General features: G+C 37.3%; 6 protein-coding genes across 7 annotated transcripts; 4 read left to right on the top strand and 2 right to left on the bottom strand.

Annotated features, from left to right (window-relative positions):
- The first annotated feature begins 1,717 nt into the window (after positions 1 to 1,717).
- On the top strand, positions 1,718 to 4,468 carry LOC125222950. Its single transcript, XM_048125856.1, has 2 exons — positions 1,718 to 3,849; positions 3,936 to 4,468. The coding sequence occupies exons 1-2, from the start codon at positions 1,888 to 1,890 to the stop codon at positions 4,356 to 4,358; spliced, it is 2,385 nt and encodes a 794-aa protein (XP_047981813.1). The 5' UTR covers positions 1,718 to 1,887; the 3' UTR covers positions 4,359 to 4,468.
- LOC125222951 lies at positions 4,451 to 10,314 on the bottom strand. The gene is made up of 14 exons (XM_048125857.1): positions 10,146 to 10,314; positions 9,228 to 9,309; positions 8,603 to 8,706; positions 8,364 to 8,490; positions 7,777 to 7,871; positions 7,237 to 7,360; positions 7,025 to 7,105; positions 6,660 to 6,758; positions 6,331 to 6,489; positions 6,170 to 6,230; positions 6,020 to 6,090; positions 5,786 to 5,830; positions 5,090 to 5,266; positions 4,451 to 5,004 (listed from the first exon to the last, which is right to left on the bottom strand). The coding sequence occupies exons 1-14, from the start codon at positions 10,181 to 10,183 to the stop codon at positions 4,588 to 4,590; spliced, it is 1,680 nt and encodes a 559-aa protein (XP_047981814.1). The 5' UTR covers positions 10,184 to 10,314; the 3' UTR covers positions 4,451 to 4,587.
- Positions 10,315 to 16,250: 5,936 nt separating this feature from the next.
- LOC125222952 (glutamine synthetase, chloroplastic) lies at positions 16,251 to 19,193 on the top strand. Of its 2 annotated transcripts, none has more exons than XM_048125859.1 (14): positions 16,251 to 16,406; positions 16,534 to 16,799; positions 16,885 to 16,924; positions 17,035 to 17,138; positions 17,221 to 17,269; positions 17,361 to 17,467; positions 17,558 to 17,645; positions 17,785 to 17,913; positions 18,004 to 18,078; positions 18,164 to 18,217; positions 18,314 to 18,351; positions 18,431 to 18,590; positions 18,668 to 18,728; positions 18,808 to 19,193. In XM_048125859.1, exons 2-14 carry the CDS (start codon positions 16,546 to 16,548, stop codon positions 18,945 to 18,947), a joined length of 1,299 nt encoding a protein of 432 aa, XP_047981816.1. In that variant the 5' UTR covers positions 16,251 to 16,406; positions 16,534 to 16,545; the 3' UTR covers positions 18,948 to 19,193. The 2 variants fall into 2 exon arrangements, with proteins under 2 accessions (XP_047981816.1, XP_047981815.1); XM_048125858.1 differs by having other exon boundaries at positions 16,272 to 16,428.
- Positions 19,194 to 19,461: 268 nt separating this feature from the next.
- On the top strand, positions 19,462 to 20,923 carry LOC125222953 (membrane protein PM19L). Its single transcript, XM_048125860.1, has 4 exons — positions 19,462 to 19,645; positions 19,789 to 20,008; positions 20,532 to 20,577; positions 20,675 to 20,923. The coding sequence occupies exons 1-4, from the start codon at positions 19,519 to 19,521 to the stop codon at positions 20,774 to 20,776; spliced, it is 495 nt and encodes a 164-aa protein (XP_047981817.1). The 5' UTR covers positions 19,462 to 19,518; the 3' UTR covers positions 20,777 to 20,923.
- Positions 20,924 to 21,499: 576 nt separating this feature from the next.
- On the top strand, positions 21,500 to 22,157 carry LOC125221410 (heavy metal-associated isoprenylated plant protein 19-like). Its single transcript, XM_048123528.1, has 3 exons — positions 21,500 to 21,526; positions 21,641 to 21,722; positions 21,883 to 22,157. Exons 1-3 carry the CDS (start codon positions 21,500 to 21,502, stop codon positions 22,155 to 22,157), a joined length of 384 nt encoding a protein of 127 aa, XP_047979485.1.
- A 36-nt stretch (positions 22,158 to 22,193) lies between these two features.
- Positions 22,194 to 25,230, bottom strand: LOC125219519 (protein FAR1-RELATED SEQUENCE 7-like). Its single transcript, XM_048121517.1, has 2 exons — positions 25,050 to 25,230; positions 22,194 to 24,671 (listed from the first exon to the last, which is right to left on the bottom strand). The coding sequence occupies exon 2, from the start codon at positions 24,614 to 24,616 to the stop codon at positions 22,361 to 22,363; it is 2,256 nt and encodes a 751-aa protein (XP_047977474.1). The 5' UTR covers positions 24,617 to 24,671; positions 25,050 to 25,230; the 3' UTR covers positions 22,194 to 22,360.
- Between the last annotated feature and the right edge of the window lie 862 nt (positions 25,231 to 26,092).

Raw genomic sequence — 26,092 nt, forward strand, 5'->3', positions numbered from 1 at the left:
GAATTGGGCTAGCCACAACTCTTTGCAAATTTGCTCTCCTAATTACATTACATTTGTGTGGCAATTGATTATATTATTACTCCACTTTTTAGAAAGATGAATTCGTTTCTAAGAACTTGCATATCTTTCCATAATTGTACTCACTGTTATTACCAACTGAATCGATACGGACAAGCAATAAACCTTAACACACCACATATATAATAATCTATTGGCCAAACAAACAAAATTCTAGAAACATCTTTTTTAGCAAACGTATTTTAAAAAAATTAGATAAAACAGGAATGCATTTGGGTGTGGAGGATTTCAAAAGATTTCACTTTTCTTGATTTTAGGTTTATTTGAATTGGTCCATTTTCCATAATATGATAGTGCATTGTGTTTTATTTAGCAAGCCAAATTATGATTAATTGACAGCCTTTAAAATTTATGTAAACCAAATATATGTCACCTAATTTTCTTGTACTCAAAAGAAATAATAAGTAAATGATGAGACAAAGACCCATATCTATAGCAGCCTTTAGCTTGACACAAATAGACTTTGTGTTATTGAATCGTAGAAGCCATGGCCAACTCATGTACCATAAAATTACACAATTATTGTTATTCACAAATCCAAGAATTAGTCAATAATTGAATATAGTACTGTAGTAACTATAGCAATAATCAATAATCTATACAGCCTAATCTAAGATTATAAGATATAATAATATAATTTCAAGTTGACATGGCTTAAAGTACAAAATAAAGAAAATTTGGCTAACATTCTCGTAATCTTTAACTAACATCCACTCAAAATTAGTTGACTTATGCTGGAATCACTTTGGAATTTACAACTTGTATGTATGTATTTGAACGTTTATTTATAAAACCAAAAAAAATGTTTCAAAGTAGATTAAAAAAACTGTGTATATTAGGGGTCAAATTACTGCTTAAGCGGTTAATTAATTGAACATAAACTTATTTAGGCATGGAATATGGTAACAGCGCTCCACTATAGGCACATTAATTAAGCAATTAACGATGCCTTATTATTTCATGATTTTTGGATTACTAAATATAGATTCACATATTGCATTTTAGGAAATTTTAGTCAATTACGAAAATTCATGACTAATTAGAGAAAATTATTTTTTGCAATCTTTTTTGTAGCAAATTTTATCTAACCTTTTCCCCCTTCAATCAATTTCAAGAGATATGCATGAATTATAGTGCTTTTTTTTTTTGGGTGAAAGTGTGTAGACGTCCCTTGTTACAAGAGATATGCATGAATTAATCGATCACAACGTCTCGTTTTACCAGGGTCAGGTGGTGTCCGAGGGTCAACCGATCCAACCAACGTCTCATGATGATCGAAAAATTCCATTAAATTCAGTCTTTGGAGTTGTCGTCGTCCCCACAGCACGACAACTTCGCTCTATCTTTCGAGTTGTGGTTCATTTCCGTTCTTTTTTTATTCAACGGCGACTGTCACACTGTATCTGCCTTTCAATACCCGACAACTACCTTTTTCAATGTATCTGACCCCAAAATCGAGTTCCGTTTAATGGATCCGTCAGTGTGCAAATGACTTGCAACGTGCATGTCTATCAAAAAGAAATCATGATTGCAAACAATGAAACACAAATAGAAATTTAAAATGAAAGCATAAAGAGACCCAGCTTAACAGTTATCTTTCCTCATTTGAAATGTATTTATTCAGAAAACGTGCACTCTAAGTTCAATCACATTTCTCCCTATCTATATATATACACTACTAGAAGAATTCAACCAAAAAATAAGAAGAAAAACATTCATATCTATCAACTTGAAATTCTTGATTGAAAACATTCTCATCTTCTCAAACTAAAACCCCCAAAACTCTCAAACAAACAAACAAAAAGCAGCATGAATCACAACTCTTCACCTAGTGAAAGCCAAGGCAGCGTCCATCTCCACATTTTTGAGCTCAGCAACACCCCAACCACCAGCCTCGACACGAAAGCCAGCAGCGCCACCGACGCCTCCTCCTCCCTTTCCTCAGCCCGGGCCCCGGAGAAGCAGCTGACCCTCTTCGCCCTCCGCCTGGCCGTGCTGGAAAAAACCGCCTCTGGTATCGGCACGCTCGGCTTCATCTGGGCCACCGTAGTCCTCCTTGGCGGCTTTGCCATTACCCTCGACAAGACCGACTTCTGGTTCATCACCATCATCCTCCTCATCGAGGGCACCCGCATCTTCAGCCGCAGCCACGAGCTCGAGCTTCAGCACCAAGCCACATGGTCCATCACCGAAGCCGGCATTTCCACCTTCCGAGCCATCAAGACCGCCTTCTCGTCATCAAGAACCGCCAAGCATCACGCAACAAGGCAGCTACGAACCAATTGGGGGGAGAAACGGCCCCCCACGCGGACGTGGACGAGCTCGGAGGTGCCGTTGCTCTCGTACGGGAAATGGATGTTTATATCAACAAATGTCAGCAGAGTCCTCCACTGGCTGCAGCTCGCTTCTGCTGTATCGTGCGTGGTTCTGTCGATGATCAAGCTCGTCCACCGTGATTTTGGAGACATGGAGAAGGACAATTCCGATAAAAGGAACCGGGAATCGGCCTTGATCATATTCTACTCTTTATCCCTTTCTGAAGCTCTGCTGTTTCTGCTCGAGAAAGCCTATTGGGAATGGAAGCTCACCTTCGATTCTTTGTTGGAAATTGTTAACAAAGAGTGTGAGTTGGGAGATTCCGGTCTGATTTCGATCCGGAGATTCTTTTACGACGCATATTCAAAATGTGTCAACGGGAGTGTCTTCGATGGATTGAAAATGGACATGGTCTCCTTCGCCATGGAGCTTCTAAGCTCTAACTCATCCGATGAGAATCTCATCGGGGCGAGGATCTTGAGGAGATTCGCGACCAGCTCGCGGTTCTCCCAAGATACCCTGCAGAAAATCGGGATCAATCTACCTGTGGTGGAGAGGCTGGTGGAGATGTTAAACTGGAAGGATGAAGAAGAGGAAGAGATCAGATACTCTGCTGCAGAGATCTTGTCTGAGCTAGCTAGCAAGAAGCATAACTCTCAGAGGATTGCCGGGATTGCAGGGGCGCTCGAGTCTATCTCTTGCTTGCTGCATCGTTCACGCGGCCATGGACGCGTAAGCGATCAGATATCCGAGAAGAAGAAAAAGAGAGGTCAGGGCCATGGCCGGCCGTGGTCGTTCAACAATGTAGGACTCGAGATCTTGAAGAAGCTAGCTCGTGATCACGACATATGTGGCAAGATCGGCAACACTAAAGGGCTGCTGCCAAAGATCATAGACTTCGCCCACGCGGACGAGAGCCTGCTGAGGGGGCCTTCGTCAGAGACTGCCACGGTGAAGCTGTCCATGCAGGTGCTGAAGATGCTGGCGAGCACGGCTGGGGCGGCCGGGAGGCAGCTGAGGAGGGAGATCTCCGAGATTGTTTTGACGATTGGTTACATCAGAGATGTGTTGAGGTATGGAGACAGGCATCCTGAGCTTCAGATTCTGGGGATTGAGATATTGACTAGCTTGGCGATTGAGGAGGAAGCGACGGAGAGGATCGGAGCCACCGGAGGGGTTGTGAAGGAGCTGTTTAGGATCTTTTTCAACGACAGCATACCAGAGGAGCAGCAGCATGTTCGTGCTGCTGCAGGCGAGGCTCTCGCGATGCTGGCATTGGAGAGTGACAGCACCTGCAGGGGTATACTGAAGCTCGACCTCAACGAGCGTCTCGTCACGGCAGTGGAGACGCCGCTACTTCGGGTTAATGCAGCCAGGATTCTCAGAAATCTCTTTGCTTTTAGTGGAGATGACTGCTTTCACCACCTCAAGAGCCTCACTGCTGCTGCACCAACTGTGAGTACATTAACATCATCCACCTTATTGCAACCTAAATTCCTCAATTTTCAAGAAATTGGAGAATACTAACTTAGTGTTGACAGATTCTTGAAGCCATCATGAGAGAGGAGGGGAAGCTTCTGGAGGTGATGATTGGAGCAGCATCATACATGTTCAAGTTCATGGATCATCAAGAATCAAGAAGCATGTTCAAGAGAGTTGGGATTAGAGAGATGGACCTTCCGAATCGGCTGTTCTTGATCCTGAGCAAGTATCAGCAGCCATGTATCAAGGTTCCCAGCATGAGAAGGTACACCATAGAGCTGGCCATCTGGCTGATGAAAGAGGAGAGAGAGAACGTGAGGGCCTTCCGAGGTCTGGGGATGGCTAGGGAGCTCGAGTCCGTCACAGAGACAACGTCGGAGCTCGAGAGCTTCAACATTTTCTCTGGAACAGTTGGGCTCTGCAGGCATAAAGTGACCATGCTTGCACTTGTTGAAGCTGCAATGAAGCTGTTAGAGGGGTGACTACAATACAAGAGCATTTTTTCATTCTTGATATTTATGTGTATGTATAATTATATATAATGTATAACAATTATTTCAAGATCAATTAGAAGTTAAACAAATTTGCATCATCTGTACAAAGACTTTGAAAGAATATTCAACCAATAGATACAACAAATGACACCATTTTTATCATCACATTTCAGAGTGGTAACTTTGTGCAGTTTTACTTCAAATGCTAAACTATGAATCATCTGTTTCTGAAGATATCCCAGCGACGCAACAAACCGTCTATGATATTCGCAGTCTGGTTTTTCTCGACCTCTACGGTGACTTTCGTCCGGTCAGCCATATCAACATCAGACGGCCTGCGATTATCCGACGGTGCATCAATCTGAGTCGTCGTTTCTTCTTGCTTGGGATGTGGGGCACCCGCATTGGTTACTGTACTTGTGTCAGCCTTTGGCGTGTCATCACTAGGAGAGCAAGTTTTAGAATGTTCCGCTTCGGAAGATGGCGGATTTTGAGAAGAAGTCTCTGGTTGTAAGATTGTGCCTTCTGCTTCGTCTTTTGGTGCCGGTTCTGGGTTAGGGAGAGAACTGCCACCAACACCCGATGACGGTTCCTTTGAGTCCTTCAACGACTCGAATATGGCCACCATCAACATCTAGCAGTTTGAGCAATATCAGCAAGGAACCTTTTAATATGTTAATAAAGGAGAACTCAAATCTATGGATATTGCTTGCAGTTACCCTTTCTTCTTCTTCAACATTGCTTGGAAATTCTGCCAACATATCAAGAGAGTACTCGACATATTCGTCGTCGTCTACTGATCCAGGCCCAAGCGAGCCATGAGGACTATCTCTCGAGAATTCAAGGCTTATCATGTTAGAAGTCGATGGCTGAGCATCGGAGCTCCGACTCTCCACCTGCAGAAGAAATGTGAACCGCATGATTCAGGTTGTACAACAGAACACTGCATTTTCGCCGCAGTTAGTTCATTAGGCCATGCTATACTTTACTGTGTGAAAATTACAACGCGGTCCCCGTACTATCTCTTTCCTTTTTTCCAAATCCACGAATTTTTCAACAAAAGAAAATTTAAAAAAAAAAAAAAAAAGCCATTTGAGACGGACAATTTGTTTTTTTCACGGCTTGTAGTAATCCTAAGCCGTCTCCTCTTCGTAATGGGGAGAGCTCGTTTGAGTCCCTTCCCTCCTTGGAGGAGGTGGCTTTATATGGATGAATACCTCTCTACTCTATAGAAGAGTTCCATTTCACCACTCAGAAATGGAATACAAAGTTCAAACTATATTGGTACTTCCTTCAGCATTCAATTCAATAGAGCAAAATCATGTAGTAAAGCACAAACACGAACAACTCAACAGATACAATGTTAAGTGTAAGAAAACTTTTGAAAATGCAAGCTCTGGTTTTCAGACAGGTACCTCAGAGTCAGGTTGATTATCTTTGGACGAGATATCTGCCGGAACCTGGAATATAACAACATACTAGTCAGCCATCACCACCAGCTAACCTAAACTAGACTGCAAATACATGAAAATTCAGTAATCAACTCCTGAGATGGTTGGTATCACTTCTTCCTTGCCCGAGAAAGAATTTGATAGTGAAAGCTCTTTTGTCAACAGAATTTTTCTGACACCTCAGAAACCGTAACTTACCACAGTTGCACTCATGGGCCTCCTGGAGCGAAGTTGCCTGATGGCATCCTCGGTGCTAGTAGCTGGCGGACCTGCATTAGATGAAACATGAACCAGTGCATGCTGCTAAAAAATGAGCTTATAACTGAAAAGCATCAACATGATACGTACCAGAAGGTGAACCCGATAATTCATCTGAAAGCTCCAAATCCTGGACTGTGCTCCATCTACCCTGAAGGTTTCAAAATTAACAAAAGAGGATGATCGACATCAATTCAAGTTTTAGTCAAAATGAAAGGAGAAAAGAGTTTGAAGAAAAGCAAGCAATATACCCTGGGATAATAGTCGTTACTCAAGTCGAAGTAGGTACTTCCTCCTTCATCCTCGGGTGGTTGTAATACATTGTTGAAAAAAATACTTATAGAATCAAAATAAAACTGAGGGCGGGGAGAGTTGTGATCCCCCTCGAACTTTATAATATTCTTGTCTCCCTGTGGATCAGTTTTTTGTAAATATACTGATATATAAATGCAATAAATAGAAAAGGAACTGAAGATATTCTGGACAATGTTACAACCACAATGAGCATGATACCATCAACAAGACTATATCTGAAGTAAAACATAGAAAAGGAAAAAGATTTCAAAGGTGGGATTATTACCACATAAGCATCGAAAACACGATCAGAGTGATGGGGTTGTATAAAATCATCTTCGATGGCATGGCCAAACAGAACTGGGACAAAGGAAGATTTTGCAACCTGAAGATGAGAAAGAGTTCCAGTTGGTAAGTCTAGAAAATACATGGTAAATGTTGTGCTTTGTTAGAACAACTGGTAACATTGTTGAATTTTCTATTTTCAACACAGCCTCATGTTCACACTGTTACAGAAACTATTCAATTTAAAGAGGTCAAGGAAAATACTATATTTAACTAAAACAACTCACTTGCCTAGAAATGTGGCTGTATCAGAATTACAATGGCATAAGACATTAGCAGTTGGAAATGAATGTTCAGATAAGATACCTTAATTGTGTTCAGCTCCATAATGTCAAATTTTGCCTTCTTTTGGATAGCTTTTCTCATATACTGGATGGCAAACTTAACCTACAATAAGAGAACAGACGAAGAGATCAGTGAAATGAAGAAGGAAAAATATTTAGGATTAGTCACCAATGTTCAGGTGGCATTGAATTCCTGACTGAATCTAAGCTTGCTATATAAACTGGTCAGCTTACAGTGAATTTGGGGAGCCGAACTTTGTATGTATCAACCAGTTCCATCATCAAATCAACCAAATCAGAAAAGGGGCTATCCAAAACCATTCCTGCAATTGAAGGATCCTCAGCTCCATACATCAAGCTGAAAGAAGAAAATATTTTTTTTGTTAACTAGTGGAAATCTAGACGATCATAGAGTTAGAGCAAAGAATGACGTATTGATATTTAGACTTTACAAATTTAGACGACCAAAATATGGAGTTTAACTAGATGGCCAGAAATGATATCTTTTTCTTTCTTATTCTGTATCAGTATTAAGAAAAGGTCACACCCCCCCTCCCCAAAAAAAAGGAGAGAAAGTGAGGAACAAGGAAGATTCTGCGGGAAATTGAGTATCCTCAAGACTGAACATTGTAAACAATATGCATCAGAAAGAGTTCTGTCCCACCGAAGTTCACTGTTAGTGGCCATCAAGGGATTATAAAGTAACAAAAGCATAGTTCAATACATAAGATACTCATATATAAGCATCACTAGAAAATGAAACAACATAATGACCTAGTAACAGCACCCATGGAGCGGCCCCACAATCCAATTAAAGAAACATTTCCATCTTCACGTAGATAATTAACCACAGCTTTGAGATCATCTTTCTGCAAAAACAAGACCAAATTAGGATGAAACTCAGAGATGCATTGTATGTAAACTTGACCAGCAGAACCATAGAACAAGAAAATAACCAGAAACGCTTCCTATCAAATCTCTGATGTGTCCAGAAACACTATGTTCTTTTAATATTGATCGTTATATGTTTGCCCAGAGATTTTCTATCGACTTACATATAGCATCCCCAAACACTATTCACCTTTAAAAAATCTCATTATTCTTGGATGCATTATCTCTCTTCCTCATAGATAAGGACAATCCACAATCTCTCACACCTTATAACACGAAACTCCAGATAGACAAGCCTGCTTAAAAATCACATCTTTTTCCAAAGAAATAAAATGGACTTAATAGTTATAAGGGTAAAGGGCTAATATGGCTGCTCAATTTCAGTGCCCCATGTAATCCACCCCAAATTAAACCACTAGAATGAGGTCGGAGAAAACTAGCAAAGATGAGATGACATTCAGACCACTTACCTCATTCCAACCCAAAGTAACATGCTCTCCGCCTGATAGTCCAGAACCAGAGAAGTCGAGAGTAAAAACCGTGATGTTCGATGGCAACAATATAACAGCAGCTTCACTGGCATCTGTACGGCATCCACTGAAGATAGTCCAAGACAAAGAGCTAATTCGTGAATAGAATTGGAATAAAGCAGGAAAATTATACGTGAAGCTTCCACCAGAAGACTTCTCCAGTTAGCAGAATAACTAACCTATTTCCATGACAGTAGATTACACAGGGCAGTGTCTTTCCTTCGGGAGGGACAACGGGCATGTAATGGCTACATAGCAGAACATCTCCTCGACTGTTTTTAACCTGCAAGACAAATGCATCATTTTGTCTCAATAAATGTTTCTGGATTGGGGAGAAAACATAGAAAGTCACACCCAATACCAACCTATCAACCACAACCTAAAATACCAGTTATATGATCCTTCAAGAATGAGATTATGAGGAAAGAATAAAAAAAAAATGGCAAATTGATAAATGAATAAGAAAAATGACGAGGAAGAAAAATATTCTACATAATCACAAATTAGTTCCCTCTAAGTGTTTCAAGGTCTATCTAAACCTCCCAACATGAGGAAAAATAACAAATCTAATTTTACAAGAAAATCCAGCAGGAATATAAATTTTATACCCAATATCAAGATGTTGGCATGACATCAAGAAAAGTAAGACACCCCCAGTAGCAGCAGATATAGCATGTATAAACATAGGCAAGTAAGTCGGCGAGAGCCAATCTAAGGGAGTATATAAAAATCTAAAACTAGTGGTGATAGACACAATCTAAGGAAACTGATGTATTATGACTGGCTATGATAAGTACAGCTTACCTCCAAATCTTTCCTCTGGTACCACTTCCCCTTTAGCAAAAATTCTTCATCTAACAAATCATTTTTTGGATTGTATTCAGCTCTGCCATCCAGATAAAGGAAGAAAATTCAGTTGGTTAGTACATCACATGAACTAGATAAAACAGAATAAGTAGCTCAGTAATAAAGATACTGCAGTCATTACATTTAGAACCAGTTGCAATCTCAATTTCATACATGATACATAAATGTGTGATATATTATTCTTCAGACCCTCTTAAACAATGGTTACATAAAAAAGAAACACCTTTGATTGCTCCTTCATGCAAATCCAAATTAGGTATTACAGTTGACCGAGTAGTTAAACTGCAAAATTATGTTTGACTATGGAAAAAGGGCATGAACTCTGTCAAGGATTATTCTTTAATCAAGACTAATATGAAGATTTGAATCACAATTAAAGGTTTCAATCGAACCAGCAAACAGCCCCATGAAATCATTCTTACTCAGAGAAGTACAAGATCAAGACTTCAAACTTCAGCTGATAAAACACATTATCCTAATTCCTAACTAGCTAACTAATTTTATAAGAACACGAAAAACTAAAGCAACATATAAAGCTGCAACACAGAATTAAACAACCCCAATTCAGATACAGAAATTTCGCAAATACCTAACCATAAATTCACCAAATACAGTAATAAGATCAAAGCAAAATAAGGAAAATAAATCATATTAGTAAAATTACTTAAAAGGAAATAAAATTCACACAAAAGTGGGATATACAATTCCCACAAATAAAAATGCACACTAAATTCGGAAGTAAATCCAAGCTCACACAGTACATGAAAATAACCAAATTTCACACCAGACTTTGCAAATGATCCATTAAACAAACACATAAACTAGTGTAAATTTTCAAGATTTGATTTTTCTCACCTGGGCGGTCTTATAATGAAGTTGATGAGCTGTTCCATTAGAGATTCAAGCAATCAAGATCTTCCCTGACCACCCCTACTTCTCGAATTATACCAAATAAATCATGCAAATTGAACAGAAATCATGATATACATGTATATGTGCCTATATATATCGTCACATATTTAAATAAAAAAGGCTCAAAAAGCTGCACGGTTTCTTATATTTCTTCTCAAAAGAGAGAGAAAAAGACTGGATTTCTGTAAAAAATAAAGAAAAAGAAAAAGCATGAAAGTTTTAGGTTATTACAATTTGACCTCGCAAGTTTCCGCAATTTATGTTTGAGGAACTACAGTTTGTACACAAAATTATCTCTGACGAAACATTGACAATTTACACCTATTTGATGTGATTAAATAAATAATTCTGTTTTGTTATAATTATCTTTGTGTTTATAATTTTGAAGAGTATTTTACCATATAGTCCAAGCAATATCAAAATTATTCCCCTAAAAACATCTTGAATTAATTAGTTTATGTTTTTATCCAACCAAAATTATACACAAATACATTATGATTTATGAGTACAAGTTAACTAATTCGTAAAAGCAATAAAATTTAAAAGATGGAGAACTGTCCTTGGGCAGATTACTAAACGTCCAACCAATAACATAGTAAATTTTGGCATTTTCTATTGAGTTGTGAGTTTTGACAAATAAATTAGACAAAAATTGATAATCAATTCAATCAAAATTCATGTGATTCAGCGTGAGTAAAATCCTTTTTATGACATTATATACGTATATTTTAATTTATGAGTGGAACAATTCAAGATATTGAAAGGGCCCTTCTCAATAAAAAATGGATATTAAATTAAGAGAGCTTAGACTTTTTTATGAAAGGGCCCTTCTCAATTAAAAAATGGATATTAAATTAAGAGAGCTTAGACCTTTTTTATTTAAGTGTTACTTGTATTTAAATCAGCATAGGACTGCAGCAGAAAATTTCGAAACCTCAAACAGATTGATCGCCGAATTATAATTCATAATATAAACGTATTATCTGATAATTAGTGTTACTTTCTTTGTTATGGTTAACGTTGGACAATCTATTAACTGTCATAAATATTTAAAATTTTGAAAATCCTCTCTTCCATTTGCTCTCATCTTTCTCTCTCGGTGAAAATATAATTGGTGAAAATATCATGATATAATAACATATTGGCCACCATATCTATACCTCTGTACGATATATAAAAGTACAATATATAAAAGGGATATATAAAAGGGAAGTTTCAGGAGTATCTATACATCTATACAATATATAAAAGAGGAGTTTTGGGAGTATTTAAGAAAATAAGGGGAATTTTAGGGGTATTTAGGTAAATCACTTATAATTCAATTGTAATCATTTTTAAAGAATTGTTACTGTATTATTTAGTACGAAGCTAATTTAAACTAATACTCTACAAAATAAATTAATTTTTCCATAATTATAGGGATGGAATTTAACTAATTTATTTTGTTTCATTAATTATCACACTATTAATACAAAATAAATTAATTTTTCCATAATTATAGGGATGGAATTTAACTAATTTATTTTGTTTCATTAATTATCACACTATTAATGCAAGTGGTAATCATTTTTAGGGGGGTGTTGGAATAAAAATAATTAAACTTGATTTTTGTAGTAGAATTATCTAGATATGATAAATATCTAGATATTGTGAAGAATATCTAGATATTTGTAGGTTTTAAAATATCTAGATATTTTAGGAGAATTCTCTAGAATTAGTATGTATTAAAATATTAAGATATCTTAGTAGAATTTCCTAGAAGGTTAGGAAAAATATCTAAATTTTTATGGAGAAAAATCTAGATATAAAATACTAAAGAATCTAGTAGAGAATTCTAGAAATGAGATGCATGCCTATAAATATGGCATAGTTGTACCATTTTGTGAGGTTGAACAAGTTGAGAAGTTGTGAAGTTGAGAAAGTTTGAGAAATTGAGTGTTCCTTTCTTTCCACATCAAAACATCTCCTAAATCATTTTCCACATATTGCACTCATTCTCCTCTCAAATATTTCCTCCAAACTAAATTACTCCTCCAACATATATCTTATATTTTCCAACACATTTGAGGCGGCAAGCCGCAGCGCTTCTTCCGCCCACCAAACCTTTGTAGCAGATTCCATTGATCTTCTCCGTTTTGTAGTACATGCAGATGTAACTTCATTTGGTCCTCTAAAGTCCAAGGCGTCATGGATACTTTTAAAATAAAAACAAATAAAATAAATTTCAATATAAAATTAATGTATGGTAAAGAAAATCAAGATAACTATAATCTTGAAACAAGAGAAAACCTGATATACTAATTAAGAGCGCGATAACTTGGAGGGAGGAGGTGCGCGGAGGGTGGACGGCAATGTAAAGGCGGAGATGGAGTTGGATGCCGTCGCTTGAAGTAGGTGGTGCGCGTTCGATGCCACCGCTTGAACTAGGTGGTGCGTGGCGAGGCGGATACGGAGGTTGATGCGATCAGAAGTGGCGGGAAGCAGAGAATTGTGAATAACTGTTTCTTGAAAACGTAAAAGGCCCAATTATGTCCAATCAAAATAAGAAAATTGAGTTATTTCATCCAAACTAGACCCAATTAAAACATTGTGGAAAAAGCCCATTTTTTTCAGTTTAAATTAATTAATTGCAATAATTCCTTTTTTGGGGATAGCGTACAATCTTATTTTGAAAACATTTTCTCATACGTATTAGTTATCACTTACAAACAAATTATTGTTTATATATTTTGTGATTGTATTTCAATTATGACCAACACTAACAATTTCTTCATAAAAATCAACTCGAAAGAACAAAAATATATGCAATACCTATAATTTGATTAAAAAAACGACCAATCCTATCACTTATATAATTATAGTATTTTTTTTCCATAAAATTTGCTTAGAGCTTAAAATTGGCAAACAATGAGTAATAGTGTAGAAACAATCACATAAGTAATAGCAAAAAAATAAGTAAACCATAATCTTAATACGACGTCGTCAATTAACCATAGGTAAATTTAAAAGAAAATAAAATTTTGTAGAAATAACAAATAATAAAAAAGTAAAAAGATATTATCATTATCCTCCGGCGGTCTCCCACACCAAAACAATCTGTGTGTGGAATACATAATATTTGAGCAATAGAGTGTTTTACTTTGACTATAAAATATTTAAAAATGTATTGAAAGGTAAAAATAGATAAAGTTTCAGTCTAAGCAATTACGACAAAACCATTCAATTCTTGTTAGTCAATTCTTGTTTACGGAATTTATGGAACAGCTTATCAATTATCTTATACCCAATTATCATAGATATTGTACTTTTTTCAACTTGAGCTTATACTTTTCCATTTCTGGTTATGTTCATTGCATGAATTGACACACGTAGCAACTTCCATAGAATGAGAAATGTCAGAGAAAATTAGAAGCTCTAGCAAACTTGTCAAAACTCAACAAGAAGTCAGAAAGGTTTTTGACAACGAGGAATCATATATAGAAGAAGACAAGTTCCATGAGCTAAATTATCTCAAATTAATCATCAAAGAAACTCTGAGATTGCACCCATGGTCCAACTTTTAATTCCCAAAGTGAACTATAAGTTAAAATGATAAATAATACATTCTCCGTCCAAAAAAAATAAGACACTTTGTGAATGACACGGGTTTTAATGTAGAATTAGTAAGGTAAGAGAGAAGAAAAAAAAAAGTAAGAGATAAATATTATTAGTGGAATATGAAGTCCATATTATTAGTAAGAGAGAAGGGAAAAAAGTAAAAGGAAAGTTGTTGAAAACTTTTAATTTTTAAATGTGTCCTATTTTTCGTGGATGGATGGAGTATTTATATTTTTCATTCGCTTAAAAGCTTAAGGGAATGTTTGATAGACTATATGTCTTAACATGTGATAACTCAAAGTGAGATTATTTATCTTAAATCTATATGATACTATATAAACCGAGATAATTTGTTTACATGTTTGGTAGTAAGATAATCTCACAGATAATATGTAAAAAGACATAGATGCCCTTCATATATTTGTTTCTTTATTATTTTGTTACTCCTTTTTAATGGTTGATACTTTTAACATAAATAATGATTTTAGCATAATGCATAACAAAGTTTGATAATTCGTGTAAAATATTTAAAAAATTTAATTGCCAACAAATTTATTTCATAAATTATACAAATAAATTATTTTTGATAACTTGTGAAGCATAATTATATTTCATAAAAAAGTCAAAATGAATCAAGAATTTAAACTAAACAAGTTGATTTTTTAAGCAATGACCTCAAAAATTGTTTTAGTGTTAGTAGATCTATGATCTAGGGCTCGAGCATCCACAATGGCGGCGAGCGGGCCGGCTAGCCGATTCCCGGCGCTGGCCGGTCCGCTCGCCGAACCATTACAATCGGCGAGCGCCATTTCGGCGAAAAAATAGGCGAGCGCTGGTTGATTTCGGCGCTGGCCGATGCGCTCGCCACCATTGTAGGCTGGCGATCGACGAGCGATCGACCAGCGGTAATTTTTTTTTTAATTTAATTTCCGAAACACTATATATACACGATTGAACGTCATTTTCATTTGCACCGCTTGTGTTAACGAGCTTTCTCTTTCTCTGAATTTCTGTACAAGAGCAGTAACGCGAAATGAGTAACGCGGGTGGTAGTGGTGGTAGTGGTGCGGATGCTGATGAGGAGTTCGAATGGCAAGTGTTGGAAGAGTTAGAGGCCTATACGACCCGCGAGGTAGAGTGGCTGTTAGATAGTGCCTTGCAGCTGCGGGTACCTCGACATCGACCCGTTGTCCACCGCCGAGTAGTGATTGATCGGGATCACGTAGCTGCACATCAGCGGCTATATGACGACTACTTCGCAGAACAGCCGCGGTTTGGGGCCAACTATTTCAGGCGGCGTTTTAGGATAGAGTAGACCACTTGTTTATGCGTATCGCTAACGCTTTAGAGGCGTCGATATCTGTGTTTCCGGTTCAGGTACGACGCGGCTGGCAGACTCCTGCCACACAACTATACAAAAGTGCACTGCGGCAATTAGGCGGTTGGCTACGGAGGCGCGGCGGACATGTGGGACGAGTACCTCCCGCATCGGTGAGACGACTGCCTGCGGTTGTGCGAAGTTTTCTGTCGGGACGTCATTGAAATATTCCGTGATCGGTATCTTCGAAGCCCTACCCCCGAAGAATGTCGAGGATCGATGCAGATGCACGGGGAGAAGCATGGGTTCCCGGGGATGTTGGGCGGCATAGATTGTATGCATTGGAATGTCAGCATCTTCAACAGCAATCTTGATTGGATAATTAGATGCTTGGCTGTTAATCTCACACCTGCCAACACCATTACTATGCCACCTAATTGTTTTTATTGCTTAATTCTTTTTTTACTTTTTGATGGGTTTTTTTATAACCAAGTTTTTGATTGTTTAGATATATCTTCACTCTCCGGTCTCCATCTTTTCTTTGGTACAGTAGGTGCAGATAATCGAAATGAGTTTATCTCTCATATTGCAGTAAAAAAGATTGAAACTTTATTGAGTTATGAGTATAGTACAATATCCTTATTGGGTTTTCTTGTTTCTGTGTTTGTCCCTAACATAATTGGAACTTTCCCAAACTATGAACAATTCAAGATTTTGAAGGGTCCTCTTGTTTTTCTTGTTTTTAGTTTTGATATTTGTCCTCACTCTCTATTAACTATGTCGTTATGTCGTCAGTAGGTACTGACAGTACATGAAAAAAGATTTGAACTTTGATAAATTCATGAGTTGAATAGTTCGTAATTATCAAGGGTTTTTCTGGGTTTTTTCTTTGGGGTTGGGGGGGTTGTTGGGAGCAATGAAGGAGTCAGTGACTTTTAGTGTATAGCTTTAATCAGACCAGCATTAAACAAATGGGTTTGAAATTAAGGAAAGCTTAGTTTTGCAATCATCAATAAAATACAATTAGTAGTCAATGACCCAAAGCTATTATATTCAACTTGTGTTTGTATCTGATTGAAGCACATGCCATGGAGAGAAGCCTTATCTTAATTCTTTATATTATTTAGGTAACTTTCTTGGTGACCTCAAGGCTCCAAGATATACCCAAAAACAAATTTCCTCCACTCAATGCATACCCCTATCTCCTAAGCAAAAGCCAAGGAATCTCTTACCTTAACCTCCATCCATTTTTATAAACTAGTTGGTCTCATCTCTCTCTCTCTCTCTTGGTACTAAATTCTACTTTTTGCAGTTGAGTTTCATATCCATTTCTTTATGTGCATGTAATGTAGGTACACTTATCTCTTGTTGCTGAATTAGTGAGCTTACTACTGATTTGCTGTGTTGAACTTTCAGTTTTCTTGAAAAATGGCACAAATCTTGGCTCCTTCAGCACAATGGCAGATGAGAACTGCCAAGAACTCAACTGATGTTACTCCATTGTCTTCAAAAATGTGGAGCTCTCTTGTTCTCAAAAAGAACAAGAAAGCTTCCATCAAAACCTCTGCTAAATTCAGAGTTTTTGCTTCTAGCTCCGAGAGCGGCACCATTAACCGTGTGGAGCAGTTACTGAACTTGGATGTCACTCCATACACTGATAAGATAATTGCTGAATACATTTGGTATATAAATGTCTCTCTTGATTTTGAAATTTTTGTTGCAGTTTAGTTCAAATCTTTATGTTGTTTACTATCCTTTCTGTGGCAGGATTGGAGGGTCAGGAATCGATGTTCGTAGCAAATCAAGGGTACACAATGCAGTGATCTAGTTTTTGTTCCTTATTTTTACTCAAATGCTGTAGATGGATAACCATATATATGTTTACATTGTATGCTGTTGTTGCTATTTTGTGTTTAGACCTTATCGAAGCCCGTTGAGCATCCATCCGAGCTTCCTAAATGGAACTACGATGGATCGAGTACAGGCCAGGCCCCTGGAGAGGATAGTGAAGTTATTCTATAGTAAAAATCAAAACCATTTAGTACTTCCATATATCTTGTGTCTGTTTGAATCTAGATTGTAATTCGTTTTGTCCGTTCGCAGCCCTCAAGCCATTTTCAAGGACCCTTTCCGCGGTGGAAATAACATTTTGGTGAGTGTAATGGTCTAATGCTGATGTTGTATGGTATGCTGTGTTTGTGAAAATCTACGCGTTTTTCTTGAATGTGTGCGGCTTGGAACAGGTCATATGCGATACTTACACGCCCCAAGGTGAGCCCATTCCTACAAACAAGCGCGCCAAAGCTGCTGAGGTCTTCAGTAACCCCAAGGTTATAGCTGAGGTTCCATGGTAAATTTCTATCTCTGTATTAGTAATAAGAGTTCATATCATATAGGCATTAGAGGCATTGGTGGTTTCATATTTGGATTGTAATATTAGGTTTGGAATTGAGCAAGAATACACCTTACTCCAAACTAATGTGAACTGGCCTCTTGGATGGCCTGTTGGAGGCTACCCTGGTCCTCAGGTGATTATCTTTATCATAATCTTCCGCACTGTGTTTGTATCGATAAGCTCTGTTTCTTAGTTGAAAGAAGGAAATTGTGTTTTTTCATTTATATAATGCTGATGAAATAGCATGGTTAATGCTTCTGTGAACAATCTAGGGGCCTTACTACTGCGCCGCTGGAGCAGATAAGTCGTTCGGACGCGACATATCCGATGCTCATTACAAAGCTTGCTTGTATGCTGGAATCAACATCAGTGGTACTAATGGGGAGGTTATGCCAGGACAGGTATCTTTCCTCAGTTCATCTTGCTTCATAAAACACACACACACATATATTGCCTTTACTAGAGATAATAATGTTGCTTGATTCTTGCAGTGGGAATTTCAAGTTGGTCCGAGTGTTGGGATTGAAGCCGGGGATCACATCTGGTGTGCGAGATACCTGCTTGAGGTACGCCATTGTTCACCGTACATTTCTTGAGATCATTAAACAAGATTGTGTTATATCTTATCTGTTGTGTTGCATTTCTTGACAGAGAATTACAGAACAAGCTGGAGTTGTGCTCACTCTAGATCCAAAACCAATTGAAGTACTGTCAATTTCTTCGATATATATATATAACTCAATTGGTATGATTATTTAGATGGGACCTAGCTAATCTATTCTTGATCGTTTGACGGTTCAGGGCGACTGGAATGGAGCAGGATGTCACACCAATTACAGGTATTGTTGGGCTAATGCTAGAGTTAAATTTCTAGTTAATTACTTATGCATGAGTTTGTTTGTTTTTTTCGGACTTAAGCACCCTGAGCATGAGAGAGGAAGGTGGTTTCGAAGTGATCAAGAAGGCGATTTTGAACCTCTCCCTTCGCCACAAGGATCACATCAGTGCATACGGAGAAGGGAACGAGCGAAGGCTGACAGGAAAGCACGAGACTGCCAGCATCGACTCCTTCTCATGGGTACGTTTGCTGCTAAATACATGAATTTATGTTATACTTGTCTAGTTTCGTGCATCACAATTTGCAATGATCCGCAGGGTGTTGCTAACCGTGGCTGCTCTATTCGTGTGGGACGAGACACTGAGAAGAATGGCAAAGGTAGAAACAAAATCTAAAGAGAAAAAATATCTGCTGCATAAAGGCTGAGGCTTGATGGAAATGTTGGTTTGTGTTGTAGGTTATTTGGAAGACAGACGCCCAGCCTCAAACATGGACCCGTACGTGGTGACTGCGCTTCTTGCTGAGACTACCCTGTTGTGGGAGCCGACCCTTGAGGCCGAAGCTCTTGCAGCGCAGAAACTGTCGTTGAAGGTGTGAACGAACGCGTAAGACGGCCTTACACAAGACATCATCATCTGGATGAGGTTGGGATGCAAAAAATCTTGTTGTCTTTTATGTTTAGATCCCTTTTATGAGAGAGGTTCTTGTAAATAAAGGGACTAGAAGAGTTCCTACCATTCTTGAATGTTGTTGGCCAGTTTCAGACCTATTTCTGCTTTCATTATGCATTTTCTGTCATGAAACTAAAATTCAGACATTGCTTTGGTAAGAAGATTCTCCTCACTTTTTAGTTTCTAATCACAAGATTTGCATTTGTTAGTAATTTTGTGTTAAAAATAGTAGGAGTGTTTAATTAATTAAATTTGATAATCAGAAAAGTTCCTTCCCTCCACATGAGGCAAACATGAAGCTTCACCAAGGAACAACTCCAGTTTCTTTAAACACAAAGATACTTTACTTGTTTCAACCAAAAGCAAAAGAATATTTAATTTATTCACAAAGAATGGAACATTTGCTTCTTGTAACATACATATATATGTTTCTGTCACAAATCAAGAAAATGGGAGTTGTTATATTTTAGGAAAAGTCTTTCTTCACAAATTAAATCATGGCTTCTGGAGCAGCCAAATCAGCGGCATTCATCCTCCTAGTACTCAACGTCTTCCTCTACTTCGTCGTCCTCTCCATTGCATCATGGGCGGTCAACCACGGGATCGAGAGATCCCATGAGATGGGTATCGTTTCGCGCCATTCTATATTTGCACATATTTTTTTAAAAAATTGTGAAAATTATTAAAAATTATCTTAGCTATTGCCGAATTGAGGCCTAAAAAGTAGCCGAGCGCCTACTAATATTTTTTTCTGCGTCCGTGTCCAGCATCTGTGTTGTCTCCTCCAGCTAAGATATTTCCAATATACTATCCAATTGGGAATTTGGCTACTGGATTTGTGGTGATTTTCTCTCTCATAGCTGGGGTTGTGGGATTCACAACCTCAATTCTTGGAATCAACAATGTGGTGAAAAAGGATGCTTCAAATCTACATGCAGCTGCAGCTTCCTCTCTTATTTCTTTGCTCCTTACTTTGCTAGCAATGGGGTATTTTCCTCCTCACTTCTTCTCTTCTTTCATTTTTTCTTGATTGATAAGATAGATGATCGACTAATTTTATTTCTAGTATCATATTTTTAGGGGAGTGATCAATTGCTAACTTTCTTAAGTTGCTAACTTGCTAACTCATCAACGCAGTGTATTAAAAATGTCAACACGATGACATTAAAATGTCAACACATAATATTGTTGAATTTCAATATAATGTGTTGATATTATGTGTTGACATTTTAATGTCACTGTATTAACATTTTTAATGCACAATATTGATGAGTTAGCAGAGTTGGCAATTTAAATAGTTAACAGTATAACGCACTCTCATATTTTTATAGGATAAAATCAAAGCAAAATTAGCTCAAATGATAGGAGTTGTCACACGTGGGATAATTTTAAACTCCAATCATCTAAAATAAACAAGGAATTTATCTTTTTATTTAACCTATTCATATTATTTTATTTTTTATATTTTCAATAATAATGTAAGTGAAGGAGAGTAACATTTGTGTTGCAGGTTTGCATGCAAAGAGATTGACATAAGCTGGACAGGGTCAAACCTAGTAAGTACAAAACCCATTTCATTAATTTTACTTTTTATTTTAGTATTTTATTTTATTTTTGTGAATGGTATTGATTGTTGATTGGAATTTTTCACAGAGAACTTTGGAGATATTACTGATAATACTTAGTGGAACACAGCTATTTTGCACTACAGCAATCCACATTGAAGTTGGGAATGCTAAGAAAGAGAGCAATTGAAATTTTATTTTCTCAAATGATATGTTACAACCTTGTTTAGTTAATGCCTTTCAATTTTATTTTATTTTGTTTTGAAGGTTTTACTATGGGAATGTGATTTGGTTTCATTTATTTGTTAAAACTACATGAATATTTTGGCTTTGGTTATTCGACCTTGATTTGGTGAAATGAGTTTTGAAGATTGTTGATTCAATTGACCGACAAGTTGAGATTGATAAAACTGATTTATTATTAGAATTTTGATTAAATGTATTAAATGAGTATAACAATGACAAAAACTTATATTGTGCATCCACTCTATTTAAATCCAATTACAGTTCACTAACTTTTAGTTATAACTATAAATCTCCAATTGGTATTTTTTTATGCAAATTATCTAATTAAATGGAGTATAATATATATTGATGAAAGTAATAATTATTGAGTTAATTATCGTTAATAATAATATAGATGAAGTTTTATCCTTAAGGGTGAAATATAGAGGAATAAACTTAGATACAAGTGCAACCCAACAAGATTGAAATTCTAAAACACATAACTAATTGGAGGAAATATACCAAAACAGACGGAAAAAAAAGAAAAATCTTACTAACATAAATAACTGAAATAACTGTATTTCCCTTTCCAAAAAGGTAAAATCAAACTATCCATCTAGAACATGAACATCCGCTAGATTCTTGTTTACAAATTTTCTTTTATTTCTTCAATTCCAAGAATTTCTCAATGGCCAACCACACGAGAGCAGACAAAGTAAGATACATACATACATACACATTATGTGTGCACATGTGATTAAGAAATTTTGGATGTATGGTTCTGTAATAAGAATAACAAAATGATTTCTGGGACAATTCGAATTAACAGGTTGTAAAGGCAGAGTATATGATTACTATGGATTGTAATGCCTGTGCAAGAAGAGTTGCCAAAGCCATTTCCAAACTCAAAGGTTTCATCATTTTCCTTTATCTCTAGGCTGCACATTATACATTTATATCAAAAGCACAACGTGTTTCGGAAGAAACAAACGTATGTTACATACATCTTGAATCAACAAGATGTGAGCAATACATAGATGGTTCTGAAGAGTGGCTGGGATGGTGGAACAGGTGTGGAGAAGTTCATGACTGGCATGACGGATGACAGGGTGGTGGTGATAGGAAGGATCAATCCAGAGAAAGTATTGAAGAAACTGAAGAAGAAAATGGGGAAGAAAGTAGAGCTTGTGGTGAATGAGGATCAAGATGATGAAGATGGGGACGAAAAGGAGAATAATTGCAGCGGGGAAGAAGGTATGGGTTCTTGGCTGGATCACTATTATGGTGACGGTGAAATCCACATGATGTTCAGTGATGAAAATGCAAATTCTTGTACAATGATGTAAAACATATGCACATATCATCATCGTGTGGAGAAAATGTTTAAGTAGGGATAATGAACTCTGCAAGCTTGATAGACTCAAAAAGAGAATTGGAGCCAAGATTTTCTGCTCTGATATATTTTACAGATAACGAGAACGATTCTAATTAACTACATAGCTGAAACTGAACAAAGAGACATTTCTAACCTGTGGTTTGAGATATGTTTCTAGTTTTGCCAACAGAAGTTTCTTCTACCCTCCTGCATGATCTCAAACGCAAGCTTGTACCTTTCAAAGGATGCTGTTCCTGCTTCAATATAGTTACAAGCTTCCTCCCTTAAACTCCACAACATCAAGGCTTTAAAGTTATGGGAACCACCTAATGAATCAGAGTCCCGAATTATGCCATATTTTGCATTTGTAGTCCACCGGTGTAAGATATAGCGAGATGGAAGCTCCCTTATGTTCATCATTTGGAAGATCTTCAACGTGTGCCGACAAAGCACGCCTTCAAACTCAAACATTTTACAACTACAACTGATATTCAAGTTCGATGCGTTAAAGGCAACTGTATTCCTCTCATCCCCATTTCCACAGTTTTGCACCAGATATCTACTGATTGCACCTTCGACATTAATCTTGGTCCCAACATAATTGTAGCAATCCAAAAGCTCCTTTTGGAACACTTTGAACATTGAAATTGTGTATAGCCTCCTACATTGATCTTCAATGGGATCTTTCGTGTGCAAGACTGCTTGCACATTAAATGAGTTATAATCCTCCTTCCTTTCCTCTTCATAGCGCTTTTCCAAAGCTTTCTCATACCGCTCTATAAATTCATTGAGAGGTGACTGGGCAGTAAAATATGTACTGAAGTACGATTTTAAGCTCCCATCCACAGGGATTCCTGCAAAGAATGTTCCTTTTATGTGCAAAGGAACCCAACTTTTACGCATCTGATACATCTCCTTAAGCCATGCATTATCGGACAGATTATATTTGTCCATAAGCATGTTCCAAGCGAAATCAAATTCACTCGCTGTTTGACTCTGAACAATGCAAGCTTCATACTGATATTTGAACTCAGCATCCATGGAAAGTAATGCACCCAAATTCTCTTGTTCCTTCGCAACAATTTGCCATGCTGAAAATCGATGATGAGTCCCGGGGAAAACTTGTGCAATTGAATGTTGAATGGCTCTGTCCTGATCAGCTATTATAGATACAGGACGACAACCTGACATTGCCCTGGCCCAAGCCTGAAATATCCAAGTAAATGACTCCTCAGATTCATCAGCAATCAGAGCACAACCAAGCAGTACTGGTTGCCTATGATGATTGATACCAACAAATGAAGCAAATGGCACAGAATGATTATCTCTCCTGTAAGTTGTATCAAACACAATTGCATCGCCAAACTGAGCACATGAAAATCTAGATCGCGCATCAGCCCAGAAAAGGTTCATGCCTTTACCCGCCCGCATTTCCACCGCATAAAAAAACCCTGTTTCTTCAGCTTGCTGAGACTGAAAATACTCAAACAGCACACCGTACCAATCATTATCAATCCTACTCTCTCTGTCTCGTTTGACTAGGCTGAGGCCTCCATCTGTTTCAACCAAATCCAAATTCTCCAGCACGCTACTATCTTCCTCTCTGCACCCTTTCGGTGCAACATCCACTGTTCTATTAGGATCCAATGGGATGCCAAGTGCATGGTTGTGTTCCACCTGAAGACGATCAACCACCCAACCTCCTGCTTCATGTCTTTGTATTCTCATGTATGCTCCGCAACCAACTCTGGAAGGGTGCTGACGTCCTTCCTTGGAACACACAAATCTTCGAGATGTAATCGAGCCATCATGTTTAGAGCGGAATAATTGACCTATCCTGATTCTGAACCCCGTGTTAGTTGCATATGCGTAGTAAAATTTGTATGCATCATTGGCAGAATTAAACTCAAGACCCGTAGAAGGTTCACCCGAGGGTCCATTAACTGTGTTCATCTCTTCCTTTTTGAAACGCTTAGTATCTACTGCAGCAGATGGACTATCATCTTCGTGTGATCTAATTCCCGTCCGACTAGCCCCACCTATTGATGATGTTGGAGTCGGAAAAACTTTCCTCGGTATCCGAGAAGTATATATTTCTTCTGAGGCTTCAATTTCATGGTTATGTTCCTTCTTTACATTGGCAACAACCCACTTACCAGAGTCCACTTTTTGCACTCTTATGAAAGCAGGACAACCAGTTCTCATGGGTGTCTGAAATCCCTCCTTTGCGCACACAAATCTTCGGGAAATTACAGAACCATCTACTCGTGATCTATACAGCTGCCCTATCCTTGTTTTAAAACCCGCCTGACTTGCATACATACTGTAAAACTCCTGTGCCTCTTCAGCTGTATTGAATTCCAATCCCACATATGGTTCCATATCAGATTCTTCTTCATTTTCCTGGCGACCATTGCTTTTGCCAACCATTTAAGCTGATGGTTTTGTCCTCACTTTCCCAATTCTTCCCTATTTATATCACTAACTGCATTCATCAACATGAGTAAAATATAAGAACAACATCCTCCCAAAGTTAATTATTAGAATAATCATGAAAAATAGGCACAACCATAATGTGTTGGCAGAAGATGAATTAGCTAGCTGTTATCTAACTAGAGCTTAAAGACAGCAAAGATAAAGCAAAAAGTATACACTGGCGTAGCAAATTTACAAACAAAGGACCTGTTAAACTATCCCAACCTTCACATGGATAGGTATTGGCATTTCAAGTCCCATTTCAGAAAATTAACCGCACACAAAAGAGGCAAAACTCGTATCACAAGCAAAATGTGCATGAAACACACCCAAAACAAAGATAGAACTACTCATGAAGAAGTCACGAGGGGGAAAACTAGGGTTTTACCTTTTGCATATCCGGATCAAAATCTCAAACAATTGACTCAGCGCCACCACACAAAAAAAACCGCGGTTGAATTCCAGTAGCTCAATGGAGACTAGTTGATATTTTACAGCAAAATCGACTGGTTTCCGATGAACATAAATCACGCCCAAAATCGGCGTAAAATTGCAAAATGCAGAATCATTTGGTGAATAAAATCAAAAGAAGAATTGAACTGATTACGTGATTTTGAGATAATTTAAGATATTTTGTCTCGGTCGATTTGGAGGGAGATTCTGACGTGGTGTATGATGATTGGCCCTCTCCATATGATTTTATAATTAAATTTGGATTTGTATCAAATCTCCAACTTTTATTAATTTTTTCCCAATTTTCATATTTTCAACAATTAATACCCTACTATCGACCAAGGAAGACACTTTCGAAATACGCTAAAAATTTAAAATAATTTTATAAAATATGCTATGAATTGCGTTCTAAAATTTATACTAATAAGAGTAAAGGTCAAATGTGGTCCCTAACATATGGTTGTTTTATCAATTTGATCCTTAACATTATCATTTTGATTATTTGGTCCCTCACAAATAAACTCGGGCCCGAATCGGTCCTCACTTAACAAAACCGTCAAAAAATAAACGGTGATTGCAATTTGAGTATATTAAATTACTAATGGTAATTAATTATACCTAATTATAATTCTTAATTTCTATTAAATTACAAATTATTCATTTCATTTTGCAACTGATACTATCTTTTTTCTAATTTTGCTAATAGGAAAATAATTATACTTAGATATAATTAATTATCATTACTAATTTAATATAGTCAAATTGCGGTCATCGTCTATTTTTTGACGGTTCTATTGAGTGAAGACCGATTCAGGTCCGAGTTTATTTGTGAGGGACCAAATAATAAAAAAGATAATGTTAAAGACCAGATTGATAAAATGGGAGATCATATTTGGCTTTTACTCTGCTAATAATAATTAAACATTTTCATAAAGCTACTTATTTTTTTCTAAAACAATGCCGTTTTATATGTTGTGG

Source organism: Salvia hispanica, chromosome 4 (genome assembly GCF_023119035.1).
Source record: "Salvia hispanica cultivar TCC Black 2014 chromosome 4, UniMelb_Shisp_WGS_1.0, whole genome shotgun sequence".
In the NCBI taxonomy this organism is placed as follows: Eukaryota; Viridiplantae; Streptophyta; class Magnoliopsida; order Lamiales; family Lamiaceae; genus Salvia; species Salvia hispanica.

Excerpts from the sequence above, each read along its gene's own strand:
- LOC125222950 (XM_048125856.1), top strand. The coding sequence starts at position 1,888 with ATGAATCACAACTCTTCACCTAGTGAAAGCCAAGGCAGCGTCCATCTC. Across the intron at positions 3,850-3,935 it reads TCACTGCTGCTGCACCAACT|ATTCTTGAAGCCATCATGAG; the intron begins GTGAGTACATTA and ends TAGTGTTGACAG.
- LOC125222951 (XM_048125857.1), bottom strand. The coding sequence starts at position 10,183 with ATGGAACAGCTCATCAACTTCATTATAAGACCGCCCAG. Across the intron at positions 6,231-6,330 it reads GTAACGACTATTATCCCAGG|GGTAGATGGAGCACAGTCCA; the intron begins GTATATTGCTTG and ends TGAAACCTTCAG. Across the intron at positions 5,831-6,019 it reads GGCCCATGAGTGCAACTGTG|GTTCCGGCAGATATCTCGTC; the intron begins GTAAGTTACGGT and ends GTTATATTCCAG.
- LOC125222952 (XM_048125859.1), top strand. The coding sequence starts at position 16,546 with ATGGCACAAATCTTGGCTCCTTCAGCACAATGGCAGATGAGAACTGCC. Across the intron at positions 17,646-17,784 it reads GAGGCTACCCTGGTCCTCAG|GGGCCTTACTACTGCGCCGC; the intron begins GTGATTATCTTT and ends TGAACAATCTAG. Across the intron at positions 18,591-18,667 it reads GCATCGACTCCTTCTCATGG|GGTGTTGCTAACCGTGGCTG; the intron begins GTACGTTTGCTG and ends AATGATCCGCAG.
- LOC125222953 (XM_048125860.1), top strand. The coding sequence starts at position 19,519 with ATGGCTTCTGGAGCAGCCAAATCAGCGGCATTCATCCTCCTAGTACTC. Across the intron at positions 19,646-19,788 it reads CGAGAGATCCCATGAGATGG|CATCTGTGTTGTCTCCTCCA; the intron begins GTATCGTTTCGC and ends GTCCGTGTCCAG. Across the intron at positions 20,009-20,531 it reads CTTACTTTGCTAGCAATGGG|GTTTGCATGCAAAGAGATTG; the intron begins GTATTTTCCTCC and ends TTTGTGTTGCAG.
- LOC125221410 (XM_048123528.1), top strand. The coding sequence starts at position 21,500 with ATGGCCAACCACACGAGAGCAGACAAA. Across the intron at positions 21,527-21,640 it reads ACCACACGAGAGCAGACAAA|GTTGTAAAGGCAGAGTATAT; the intron begins GTAAGATACATA and ends TCGAATTAACAG. Across the intron at positions 21,723-21,882 it reads AGCCATTTCCAAACTCAAAG|GTGTGGAGAAGTTCATGACT; the intron begins GTTTCATCATTT and ends ATGGTGGAACAG.
- LOC125219519 (XM_048121517.1), bottom strand. The coding sequence starts at position 24,616 with ATGGTTGGCAAAAGCAATGGTCGCCAGGAAAATGAAGAAGAATCTGAT.